This window comes from Aethalodelphis obliquidens, unplaced genomic scaffold (assembly GCF_003676395.1).
Source record: "Aethalodelphis obliquidens isolate GAN/ISIS:26980383/991018 unplaced genomic scaffold, ASM367639v1 scaffold63, whole genome shotgun sequence".
NCBI classification, from domain to species: domain Eukaryota; kingdom Metazoa; phylum Chordata; class Mammalia; order Artiodactyla; family Delphinidae; genus Aethalodelphis; species Aethalodelphis obliquidens.
In genome coordinates this window covers 4,532,199-4,544,827 of record NW_020838007.1, presented here as the reverse complement: position 1 = coordinate 4,544,827, position 12,629 = coordinate 4,532,199, and the positions used below count along the sequence as shown (strand labels likewise).

The 12,629-nt window shown below is 50.2% G+C and overlaps 1 protein-coding gene across 2 annotated transcripts in view; it reads left to right on the top strand.

Moving 5' to 3' along the window:
• The first annotated feature begins 329 nt into the window (after positions 1-329).
• APCDD1 (APC down-regulated 1) overlaps positions 330-12,629 on the top strand; it is a 31,341-nt gene continuing 19,041 nt past the window's right edge. Inside the window, exons 1-2 of one of the 2 annotated variants that reach the window (XM_027088836.1) lie at positions 330-509; positions 12,073-12,256. In XM_027088836.1, the coding sequence (XP_026944637.1) occupies positions 452-509; positions 12,073-12,256 (242 nt within the window). In that variant the 5' untranslated portion in view covers positions 330-451. Of the gene's footprint in view, positions 510-537; positions 12,257-12,629 lie in introns of those variants that run through there. The other variant, XM_027088834.1, reaches the window with a different exon arrangement.

Below are 12,629 nucleotides of genomic sequence, written 5' to 3'. Positions count from 1 at the left end.
CCCGCCCGATCCAGGCCTCTCCCCCCACATCGCCCCGCCCACCGTCCGGGCCCCGTCCCGCCCCAGTCCAGGCCACGGCCCGTCCCGCCCCACATCGCTCCGCCCCGTCCAGGCCCCGCCCCCGCCCGCCCCTTTCCCGCGGCGGCGCCCTGGAAATATGAAGAGGAGCTGCGGCGGTTGCGGCGGCTGTGGCCAGTGCAGCGCGGAGCGGCGGCGGCGGCCGGGCGAGCACGGGGCGGCCGGGCGCGCAGGGCCGGGCGCGGGACGGGAGGCCGGGAGCGGAGGGGCCGGGCCGGGCATGGGGCGCGCCGCGGCCGCCTGAAGCGCGGGCCTGGCCCTGTCCCCGCGCGGCCGGGCCGCGCCGCCCGGGCTGCAGGCGGGTCCCGGGAAGCTGGGTCCCCGGACGGCGGGCGGTGCGGCGCGCGCGGGCGGCCCCGGAGGAGGCCTGGAGATGTCCTGTGTGCGCCGCCTCCTGCTCACATCCCTGTTCCCGGCCCTCCTGCTTCACGGTGAGTCTGGGGGTGCCGGGAGCCGAGTGGACACCCCGGAACCGAGGGGACCGCGCGGCCGGGTGCAGCCCCCTCCTGGGCACCCTGGAAGAGGCTCGCCTTCCCGGGCGCCGGCCGCGCTCTCTCTGGAAGGGCGCGCACACAGACTTTATGTCCAAGTCCCCGGACACTTGTGTCCACTCTGCGGGGTTTCAGACTATAGGCGGTCATGGAACCGCAGTCTATGCGACCGTTTACAGAGTGTCAGAGCGCAGGCAAGGCTCTTGCTGGGGTCCAAGCTTTGGGGGCACTGTGCAGAGAACTGTGATCATTTCAGGGAAAAAGCAGCTCGGGGTGTTTGTGTTCGCCCCTCGGAGGACGAGTGTGTTGAGGGGCTGGGGAGGGGTCTCTCCCAGGTGGACCGGTAGGTTCTCTGGACGGACTTTCAGGGAGCAGGGGCCTCCTAGCAGCCAAGGTGCAGTAATTAAAACCAGTCCCCTAAGTTCTCCGGGACCTGAGCTTGTTTCCTCCCGCTCTTCTGGGTCGTTTTGTTTCTGTTTCATGTGTCACATGTCGTCAGCAGCTCTAGTAAACCCTCAGCCAGAGAACAGCAGGCTTTAAAAGAGTTCCAGGAATTGCACTGAGGAAAATAAGACAGCATTGCACCGGGGGTGGGAAGGCAGATTTTGTGGGAGATCTGTGGCGATCATGGGGGCAGGTGGCTGCAGAACACGTGCTGATCCAGATGTCCTGGGCCAGCTTTTCCTAACGGTGGACACCTGACTGTTCAGCAGAGTGTCCGCCAGGAGCAGGACTCTCCTGCCTCCACACCCACCACGGGCACCCCAAACCTCTGCACATCGGGTCATCAGGTCAGCACCCTCATGGCCTCTAGGTTTCTGATCCAGCTTCAGAAGGCATTTGGCCAGCGCTGAAGGTCAGGGGTGACTCCCACACCACCTAGGAAGGTGAGGAGACAGCAACCCGGGAGCCCTGTGCAGCTGTATTCTTTGTCACCCTGCTGGGGCTGGCAGTATGGGTAGCGCAGGTCCACAGGCCCTGCACACAAGTTGGGCTGGGCCAGACCTGCCTGATGGCCAAGGTGTGCCCGGAGCCCCAGTGATCCCAGACTTTCCAAGTCAGGATGGAAGGCTGGCAGTTCGAGGGCCAGAGAGAGAAGGTGTAATTACAGGGTTGTACTCCTAGGCCCATCTGCTTAGAATTACAGAGCCGTTTTCATCTTTGGCTGAAACATGAAACACATCAGAGCCAATGGGCAGATCAAACAACAGCTGCCACCCACACCAGAAACAAGAGGCAGAGAGAGAGACACAGGGGAGCGTGTCCCCTAAAAGTCTCCTGTCGCATCTGTGCAGGAAGATGGTCCTATGGGCAAGTGCCTTTAAAATGCAAAAGTACTTGACAATTTGGCATGAACAGAATTTTTTTTTCATAAAGCCATTTGCCTTTTGGACTACAAAAGCCATGCTCAGAAACACAGCCTGGGCCAACCCACCCTGAACTTTTCTTCCTTGTTTTGAGAGCTGGAAGTTGTAACCACACTTCCTGCACCACAGTGTGGTAACGGCTGGTAAGGGGAGCCCAAGTATATCCTCAGTGAGGTTCAAGTATAGCCCCAGATTTCCAAATTCCAGCTGGAGTCAGCCTGAGCTCCTTGAGGTCAGGGGTTCACCCAGATCCACAGTGTGCAGGGAGGGAGTAAAGAAGGGGGGAATAAGCCGGTGGGGCCAGACCCCTTGCACGTGTGCACGTGTGTGTGCACATGTGCATATGACGAAGAGTATGTAAAATAAAAAAGGAGGTTTGCCAAGTTTAATGGGATGATGGGGATAACCCTGCAAAAAGTCACCCCATCTCAAAGTGAACCTGCAGTGGCAGAGTTATTCACACTGCTGTTGCCCACAGAGCAACTGCACTCGTTCAGGGCGCGTGGGACTCCAGCACAGAGGAGAAACCGAGGGAGTGGTCCTTCTGGGTATAAATCTCTGCGATTTGAGAGAGGCTTGTCACGATTCCTTAGGATAATGTAAAGCACCAAGAAGAAATCGGGTATTCTCCGTTTCCCCCTTTTCTGCCTGATTTTTACTTGATTGAAGTCGTTTTAATGGGAAATGGGTATTAATCAACCTAACCCATGGGAATGGCTTGAGAGTGTGTCCTACTCTGTAGTTAGGGGCTTTGCAAGTATTTAAAAATTCCGTAGTAACAGATGGAGCTTGATTATGTATCTTAATAGAAGTCGTCCGTCTGAAGGACATTACCTGTACTCTTTTAGAATGGCTTCATGATTTTTTTCCTGATACAGAGGCATTTTTATTTTGCTACTTGTATATTTATGACAGCAATTAGGTAGGTAAAAACATATTTTCTATGCTTATGAATGTACTTGGGACCAACTTTACGAAATTTAGTTCCAGACATCATTTATAGATTATTTGTTACACTAACAAGTCTCATTAATAAGATTAACAAGTGCACAAGGCCTTCAGGAAGATTCTGGGTGAAGATGCTGTAGAAACTCTTTATTGTGTTTGCCATCCGATCTTTGTTCAGTTTTTTTGGTTACTTTTATTTCAACTCAGGCAAGTTATAAATCACCCCTAGGTTCTATTGGTGAGTAAATTAGGGTCTGGAAAGACTGGAGTCCATTGTTTATTTTTTGCTGTGTTTTAAAACTGTAAATGTAGTGGGAGACCCAAGTTCAAAATGTGACGGCATAAAAGTATACATGTTGGTCTTACTTTCCTGTCCTCCAGCGTCTGAGAACAATTGCATTTCTTAATCCAAGTAAAACCTATTGAATGTCATGAAGGTATGCAGCTGGGGTATGTCCCTTGTCACTGTTTTATTTGCTTAGATGAAAAGCCACGAAAATCATTCTGTTCCAGAAACCAGATTAACATGAGATATTTCAGGAAAAGTGGTGCTTTAATGTGCCCCAAAGTGCTCATTCTCTTTATTAATGGAAACATTTGACTTTAAGTTTTGGAGCCGTTGTTGGGGAGATGTTCTTCCATCGCCATTTACTTTTGTAGAATTCATCAACTTTTCTGAAATGGGAAGATACTTCGGAGCTATCACCTTTCACTTGAGTGTATTCTACTAAAACTGAACAAACAAACAAACTGTGGATTACCGAATGACTGCTTAACCAACAAAATGTGAGGAAACATTACAGTAGGGTAAAGTAGAATCTTTGAAATATCATTTTACTGGAGGCAGTTTTTGTGACCAAGAAAACATTGCCTTCCTCCACTTTTTCCCCCTTAGTCATAAAATGTAATCTTGAAAAGAAATATTACTCATCTGCTCATAGCAGGGAGCAAGGGTCTTAGACAGATGGTAAATATTCTCTTTTGAGAGAAACTGACTATCTTCAAGCACGTGGCTGAGCCGTCCCGTCATAGCCGTGGTCCTTCTTTTTCTCCCTAAAGGAGTAAAGAACTCAACACCAGCGGATGATAGGACTGTGTAAATACCTACCGTTTAGGGTCAGACTGATGACAATTTGATAGAATCAATTAAAGGGAAGCATAAAACTTTTAGGACTGGAAATATGAAGGGACTCATTAGTGATCTCGTACACCTGTGGAAAGCTGACATGGCAGCACGTGGCCTGTGCGCGGCATTGAAGCGATCCCAAGGAAAAGCTCAGGAAGAACCTGCCACCGTCCGAGCATGAGCTCTTGCTGTGTCCAGATGTTATGTGCACAGACCATTGAGTTCTTTTCAATTTGGGTTCATATTGGGAGTAAAGTTATTTTGAAATGTCATGTGATAGGGATCTAGGTCAGAGTAAGGATGTGGTGTCACCCTGTAGTGACTGAGGCTCGTGTGTTCTCGAAGGGTTTTCTAGCTTCATTCCTTCAGCCAACCATTTGGTCAACAGGTACATTAAGAGGGCCTCCTGCGTGCCTGTGTCACTGCCGGCTGGGGACAGGGCTGTGAGGAGGGGCAGCCCCCCTTCCTGAAGAGGCCTGAGAATACCTGGCAGGATGAGAAGAGCTTATTGGAGAGCCCAGAGGTGGGAGCCTGGCACACTGCCCTTGACTGCGGTGTTCTTCCCTGCTGGGAATCCCAGCACTCCACACACACACGCACACCCCCCACACATCATGCACACACCAGACACACAAACACACACATACCATGCACGTAGTCAGACACGCCATACACAGACGCATACACACACATACGCGCACACACACACACACACACACACACACACACACACACACACACACACGACTGTGTGAAGAGCACAGCTGTGGCGGCAGCCATCAGCTCCAGGCCCAGCAGGAAAACCATGTTGTCTGTGGTTGGACCCCAGTGTCTGGCCCGGTGACCATGGCCTTAGAAGAAAACGACTTAGAAAATTACCTCATTTTCATCAAAAGTTAAATGAAGCCAGGAATCTGAAATCTTGACTTTACTATGTTTCTCATAAAGGGAAAGTGCTTTTAGATAAGGTTTAAAGATTGGCAAAAGCAGCTCTCTCAGCTTTGATCTCCAACAACATGGAAATAAAAGCAAGCGCTTGGTGAGTGTAGGTGCCCACCTGGGAGTGAACGGCAGCTTTTGTTCCAAAACATGGAAGCTGTGCAGGCGGTCACGTAGCCGCCTCGACTTCACAGCCCACATTACAGTGATGATGGCTCTCTTACCGGGGCTGGGCGATTTCACGGCAAAGTCATCACCTGCATTTCCCCTCATCGCTCCCGTTTTCTCTGCTGCGTGTTTTTCTGCATCGCACCAGTTCCACCGTGAGATGCTTCCTCACTCTGGTGTGGGATTGACGCAGGTCACGTTGTATCAAGGACAGAAACGTGCAAAGTGAGCGGGAAAGGGCCTTTCAGAGACCCTCTCAGAGACCACCATTGTGAATGTCTTGACATTATATTTATTTGGCCGTTTTGATTTTATTTTTTTAAGCATTAAAGTACCTATGCAGTGACTAACCCGATCAAAGATGAGTTCATTCCCAAGTGTGCCTGAAAAGTGTCTCCTTCCGAACTCAGTTCACATGTTATTGTGCGTAAAGTGCTTTGGTGCTTTGGGTTCTCGATCTAGATAGACAGGTGAAAAGCTGCTGAGTACATCAAGAGGATTCTCCCAGGGACTTGGCCACACGCCGTGTTCCTCCCTCACTTTTCCCTTCACGTGTCAGCGATGGGGCAGGCCTTGGAGACGACCTCACACGCAGTAGGCCCTCAGCCACCTGCTGAAGGGACAACTCAGGGTCTCTGCTCCATCCCCTGCCCCATGCCCTTTGTCTTCTGCCTGGTCCCTGTTGGTGGCCTGGTTCGAGGGCTCAGGAATAAGCGTTGCTGCAGGCGACGGAGAAATACTGCATTTATTCCCTTTGAAGCCTGTGCTCAGGGCTGCTTTCTGTGTGCAGAGTCTGGTGACTTGGGTGATGCCAACAGTCACCTGGCCTCACGGGCCTTGAACTTAGGGTACAGATGCCCATGTAAATGGTTAATCCTGTGCTTCCTCTATTTGGGGAAATCTGGTTTTTTATTTGCTATCTCTGGGTGTTTTCACTCTCTGAACAGTAGACTGGCAATCATGGTAGTAGTAAAGATCATTCTGGAGTCATTTAGGATTTCTGTTGTGAGTGATTTCATCCGTGGAAGTGAAAAACTCTTACACACACACACACCCGCGCATGTGATACACCCTCCAGAACCCAAGGAGCTCATGTAGTTCTGCAAAGGGTCATCTATAAAATTGTCCCCTAAAGCCTTCGGGAATTAATTTGTTTTCAACAGGAGAACAATTTCCTTCCAGGGTCTACATTTTTCTCCCACCCGTACTTGAAAGAAGCTGCCCCCTTGTCATAACCATTTGATCTGGGCCCAGGCCATGGGACCCCGGATGTTGGAGACCATTTTGTAGTGAAGTCACTTTGATAACCTGCTTCATCAGAACGCCACTGGTCGGGGCGGTGCTGTGGTGGCTCCCACCGGCGCTGGTATCGGGGCCTGGCTGTTCGTAGAACCCTTGACGTGGAAGGCTGGTTCTCCACCCGCTCCCTTCTGTTCCCGTGTAGTAACTGGAATTTGATAAATGAGATAATATAGGCGTGAAGTGAGCCTCGAGTGTTTTACAAACATTAGTTATTATCCCCATTACTGTAATGTTCACTTTGTACAGGGGAACGAAAGGCACCTATCCGATGACTTAGCCAAAGTCACCTTGAAGCCTGAAAACTCAGTCCCTTTCTTACTGCACTGATGTTGTTTAACCCTTCGAGATGCCCTTTTCCTTGGATTCATTTACAGCAAAAATCTTAATGAATGGAGCCCAATGAACTAGTCTTTGCAACTGACCAAAATATCTAGAATCCTCAGTTCGTCAAAGTCTTGATGTTATTGTGTGTGCCTCCTCACTCGTATGAGAAACACAAGGGGAAAAACCCTCTCTTGGACTAAATAGGGTTGTCACCTGTCCACCCCACTAGCTCTGTATCCAAAGCAACATCCCACAGGCACTGATGTTCCTAACGGTTACCTCACTGTGATCTGCCTTAAGAGCCTGAAAGATCATAATGTCAACTGCACTCGACGTTGAATAGCAGAATTATCGACAAACAAATATTGTGGTTAGTCAGTACTTCTGATTATACAGATAATCCAATCAAGTGAAGGTTTTTAAAGGTATTATATATAATAAGCACATTTATTATTATAACTAATAAGTACACTCAGGCAGGAACTGTTATTACAGCTAGTCACCACCCTTAAGTTGGATGTTTATTTATACAATTGAAGATGTATGAAAGTGGACATACAAGTATTTTGCAAAAGTCTTTTTCCGGATATAGTGCTAAATTAGTACAGACCCTTACTTTCCTCTCTCTGTCTTTCCCTCCCTCCCTTCCTTCTTTCCTCTCTTTTCAAATAACTTTTTGGTAATACCTTTCCCCACAACATGCCAAAGATGGTCAGTGCCTCTCCGGGACCACCAAAAAGATTTACTGGTTTGTTGAAAGCAGTTCCCTTCTCTTATCTTTCTCATTTATTCAGGCAAAAATGATGCACTGAACCATGGCAGAAGCTTCCTAATTGATCTTCCTGCTTCTTAGCCCTCCAAAAAAAGGGAAAAGCAGTCTTTTCAAAATGGAATCCTTATCCTGCGTTACATTGCTTACAAGCTTTGGGTGGTTCCTCTTCCCTGTTTCAGCCCAGTCCATGCTCAGGATGACGCACTCACAGCTCTTGATCACAGCCTGGCCTCTGTTTTGCCACTGTTCCCTCCTGGGCCACCCTGCAGTCTCCCCTCCCTAAGGCCTCTCCATCCTCCCTGCACGAATCTCCCGCCCCTCCTTATGTTGGGCATGTGCTATATAAACGCTGCCTGGACCACTTCTGTTCAGTCTTCAAGGCATAGCTGCCTGCTCCCTCCATCTTTCTGACTCTCTTTATAAGTCCATTGGGATCCTGATTTCTTCCCCAACTGACGATTCCTTGGGGCATAATGTTTGTAGCTTCTGTGCCTGCACAGTGCCTGGCCCTGCAGAGAGTCCTTTCTGATTGTTTGAATGAGTGAGTTGCGAGTTTCAGTCTCAGATTTGGAGCTGACGTAGTTCTGGCGATGCAGGAACATGGGGATCCCTGGGTTGACCAGAAGTCTAAGGCTGGTCTCCTTGGAGGGCACCCATGGCTGATGCTGAGAAGGAAGTCGTGGAATGTAAGGCGAGAGCGTTCCACATGGCCTCCCCCGTGGCTGAACTAGGTGCTTCAAGTGGCCTTTTCATTCCCAGCCATTTACTAGAAGGAGGCCTCACATGGGGGCGGGGGGGGGGTGTAATCCACGTCCCACACCAAATAAGCCAATAAGTGTTGGTGACCCCTGTCCATACTTGACCCTAAGAGACGGCTTCTCTTGCCTGACAGCAACGCCTGCTGTCACTTGACCCTTTTAATTTTGCTCCCTAAGGGTCATTGAGGTGGTGGGTATTTCAAAGGAAAAAGATAAAAAGAGAATAAATTCCAACCCTATTTTCCCATCCTAAAAGTTCAGTCCCACCCTCGCGAGTGAGCTCTCAGCCACTGTGTCCTGGGGAGGGGCTGGCTGTCGAGTCCTCCATCTGGCTGTCCTGCTGGCCTCCTGGGCCGATGGCCTTGCCAGGTCCCTGACGTTGGCTCCTGTCTGACAGGAGCAGTAGCAAGACGGAGCTTGGTCTCTGGAAACCCTGAGTGACGTAATCTTCTGCCTGCTTTCTAATGATGTGCAAACGGGTGGTTCTGGGATTTTATGTCTTCCCCACCCCATGGTTAAAAAGCTGACTGTCGGCTCCAGCCTCCTGCACAACCGTGCAGGTCCTGAGCACCACGGCCCCTTCCTTTGCCTCTGAACCCACCTCCTGCCCAGACCCCACCATCCCACCCTAGTCCTAGGACGTGCAGTCCAAGTGAGACCTTAAGAGCCTCCGGGTCAGAAAAACTTATCTTCAATCTTCTTTATGCTTCCAGCCCCTAAGCTACACAGAGCGGCAGCATGTAGTTATTTGTTAAACCGAGTAGAGCTTGTTACCACCCCTGCTCTCCATTCGGGTCACCAGTTAGTTGGCTGCCAGGAGCCCGGGCCTCGCTCTGTGCGCACTGTCCCTCCAGAGCGCAGAGCGAGCTGGGCTCCAGGAGACTCTTACCATTATTCCAGCCATTCTGTTAGTTAGGAAGGCCTTCCTCAGGACCTCCAAGAGCCTTACTCATCATTTAAAATAATAGTAACTAACGTCTAACAAGAACCATGAACCATGTGCTAAAGGAAATGATCTCAGTGGATCCTGAGACCAACTCCAGGTGACGGCAGTGCTGTCACCCGCTCCGTACAGATGAGCACACTAAGGCTTGGGGGAGTTAAGTGACTTGTTTATGGTCACAGTGCTGATCATGTGTTTCATCGATTGTAGGATTTACAGTTTTTCATGTATAAGGTCTGGGCAGTGTGTGTGCATCTCCGGTGGGTGGGGCCTCTGGCCCCTGTGAGCCTGCAGGTGGCAGTCATGCCGCAGACCTGTCATCGCCTGTGTGAACCTGGACCCATACTGTCCTCATGTCACTTCCTCTGTGTGTGTCCTTGTTACTCTCCATCTATGGTTTAGTTGCCAATAGGTTGGTTTTGAAAATAGAGTAAACACTGCAGCCAAGTGTTAGAATTCACTTGTAAACTCCACTCTTAGCGCTGAAAAGAAAAACAGTGTGGAAATCAGGCAGCCCAGTAACAGAGCCAGGGGTGTCGGTGTAACATCAGTGGGGCGAGTATTTATCATGGTGAGGGGGGTAGTAACTGCACTTACGTATTTTCTCACCGAGAAACAGTTATTTGGAAAGAAAGATGCCACAAAAAGATAAGGCTGTGTTTGAGCCTTGTTGCCAAGATTCGTGCAGAGCAAACCGACTACCTGTCCTGAGTGAAGCGTTGCAGCTGAAGGCCAGACACGGTGCCAGTTCTCTTTGGAGAGAGAAAGCAGTTGGAGGCCCTGTGCGTGCTCCGAGGGTGTTGGGACTGCTGCTAAGGCAGGTGTCATCGTTTAAATGCAAGTGTTTTTGTCGCTGATAATAAAATAATGATGCATCTTAATCATTGAAATCTTGGATTTGATGAAATCCTTTAAGCGGCTGATCTAGTTTCAAACCCAAGCAGCCCAGCTCCAGAATGTCACCGATATCCGCTCCCCTCCCGGCTCTCCTTAGCTTTACGGGAAAACATTTGCGGGGTGTAAAGGGGTTTATAACTCAATTTTTAGTACGTAGCTTGGTTGATCGTGAGAGCATGACCTCTACTGAATGCTGGGGTCATCTTTCAAGAAGACTCTTCCGCAACTCCCAGCGCTTTGTGACGAGTTAAGATATGTATCTTTGCCACGTTACAATTTATCATCCAGTTGGCCCACCAGATGGCAAGTTGTACTGTTTGATTTCATTCCCGACAGGGAATTCAGGAAGTGCTTCCTATCAACAAGATGACCACAAATCTTGGGGTTGATGGAGGTATCCCCCCGTCCTCTAGTTTAAAGCTAACTGAGAGAGATCAGCACAAGTGCCAGACAAATGGGGATTAAAATGCTGGAATTGGGATAAATACCCCATCAGAAGTCACAGTACAGGTGGATGTCCATGTAGGATTGCCAACAGGTCACCCCTGCATTTTCCAGACTTTCCACCTGGCTCAGTGCCACAGCCCAACCACTGAAGGGTCCTTACTATGGGGGTGGGAGGGGGCTGATCAAAATGCACGTATTTTATGTATTTTGAAAACAGGCTGGTTTTGCAAAGAAACAGAGAAAAATAGCCCAGTTAGCAGGCTTGTTTCCTTCTTCTCTCTGGGGAGGGTCAGGGACGGAGCACCCAGGAGCACTGTTTCAGTGGAAGTGCCTTCCCTGGGGTGGGAGCTCGAGGCCACGGAGGGGGTCCTCGCTTAACAGCCCTGAGCATTAATGTCTACTCCACCTGACACAGATTTCTGAGTTTTAGTGTCACCCTTGTTCTAGCTCAGGCGTGACTCACCTGGTTTGGCTGAATGGGGTTGCTGGTGAGGTTGCGTTTAACATTCATTGCAAAACGATTGCCGCAGTTTCATTAGCATCCATCTTTTATTGTTGTACGTTTGTCTAACTAGTGTCGTTTTTTTTTTTTTTGCTAACACAGTGCTGAATTCCTAGTAGGTCCACAATAAAGACCTCTCAGATTGTGAGTCACTTCAGGAGTGAATCTCAGATAACTCCATCTGTTTTCCTTGCGTTTTCCTGCACACGAGGCTGGTGGTACTTTTGCATGTGTGAATTTTGGCCAACCCGGACGACGTGAAGATAAACTTAGTCCTAGTGTCCCTTTACCCGTGGAAAATACAGATGTGCAATCAACCCTGTAACATGTGTGTGTTTGTCACCAACTCTAAGGGGCAGCCTTGGAAGATCACTGGGGGAAATGCCACACCTGAGCCCTTAGAGGGCGGGCGTAGGACTTGCACCCCCTCCAGAGGGCGTCCGTTTGGGGATTGAGAGACCCCGAGGTGCATGAGGTGGTGCGGGCAGAAGGGAGTCCCCACTGTGGGGCGCCTCCTAGCTGTTCCCTGGGCCTTTCTCCCCGTCTCCATTCACCCTTCACTGAAGTTGCTGGCCTTCTGCCTTCCTGTCTGTGTGTCACTACACCTGACCACCCTTCCTGACTACCTTTTCTACCTGTCCCCTCAACCCCATCTCCAGCCTTGATGACTCTGGAGCACACAGTTCTGTCCCCTGCAGCCCTGCACAGCTGCTCGTGGGATGCACGGCCTTGTTTGCAGTTTCATGGACCTGGGTTTGAGCTCAGGCTTTGCCAGGAGCTCGCCAAGCGACCTCATGCAAATCACATTCGTTATCTCCACAGACCCCAGTTTTCTCACCTGGGAGAGGATCTCCTGGGACACTGTAGAATGTGAATTCTAGGAGAGCAAAGACAGTGATAAAACCTGGCATTTCCCACCTGTGGGATGTCCCCGCCTCGGGGACAGCTCCTCAGCTGGCCTCACGTCTCTGCAGCTCCCCTGACACCTGCCTTGCGTGTATCTGTTTCAGGGCTGGGAGAGGGCTCTGCCCTCCTTCATCCGGACAGCAGGTCCCACCCTAGGTCCTTGGAGAAAAGTGCCTGGAGGGCTTTCAAGGAATCCCAGTGTCACCACATGCTCAAACATCTCCACAATGGTGCCAGGATCACTGTGCAGATGCCACCTGCCATCGAGGGCCACTGGGTGTCTACCAGGTAAGAGGCTGGGGCGGGGGTCCCGGGAGGTCCTGGAGAGCGCACTGCTATGCAGAGCCTTCTTAGGGTTTCTCAGGTGCACAGAGACTTTGTAGAATTTACAGTGATTCTGGGGTTGTCTGAGTTCTAACTCACAGCCAAGCGACGCTTTGAAACTCGGGTTGGTGAAGAAACAGAGCTCAGTCCTGTTGAAATCTTAGCCTCAGCAGCGGTGATACGGTGCCACTGTATCCCACATGGGAGTGAATATGTCCTTCTTTATTGAACCCCGTAGGACCACTCCTGTATGAAAAGAAACCATTAGCAAGTGAAATTAGGAGTCTGTGTTTCACCAACCCTGAAGCACGACTTGCAAGCTTCTGATGGTCTAAAT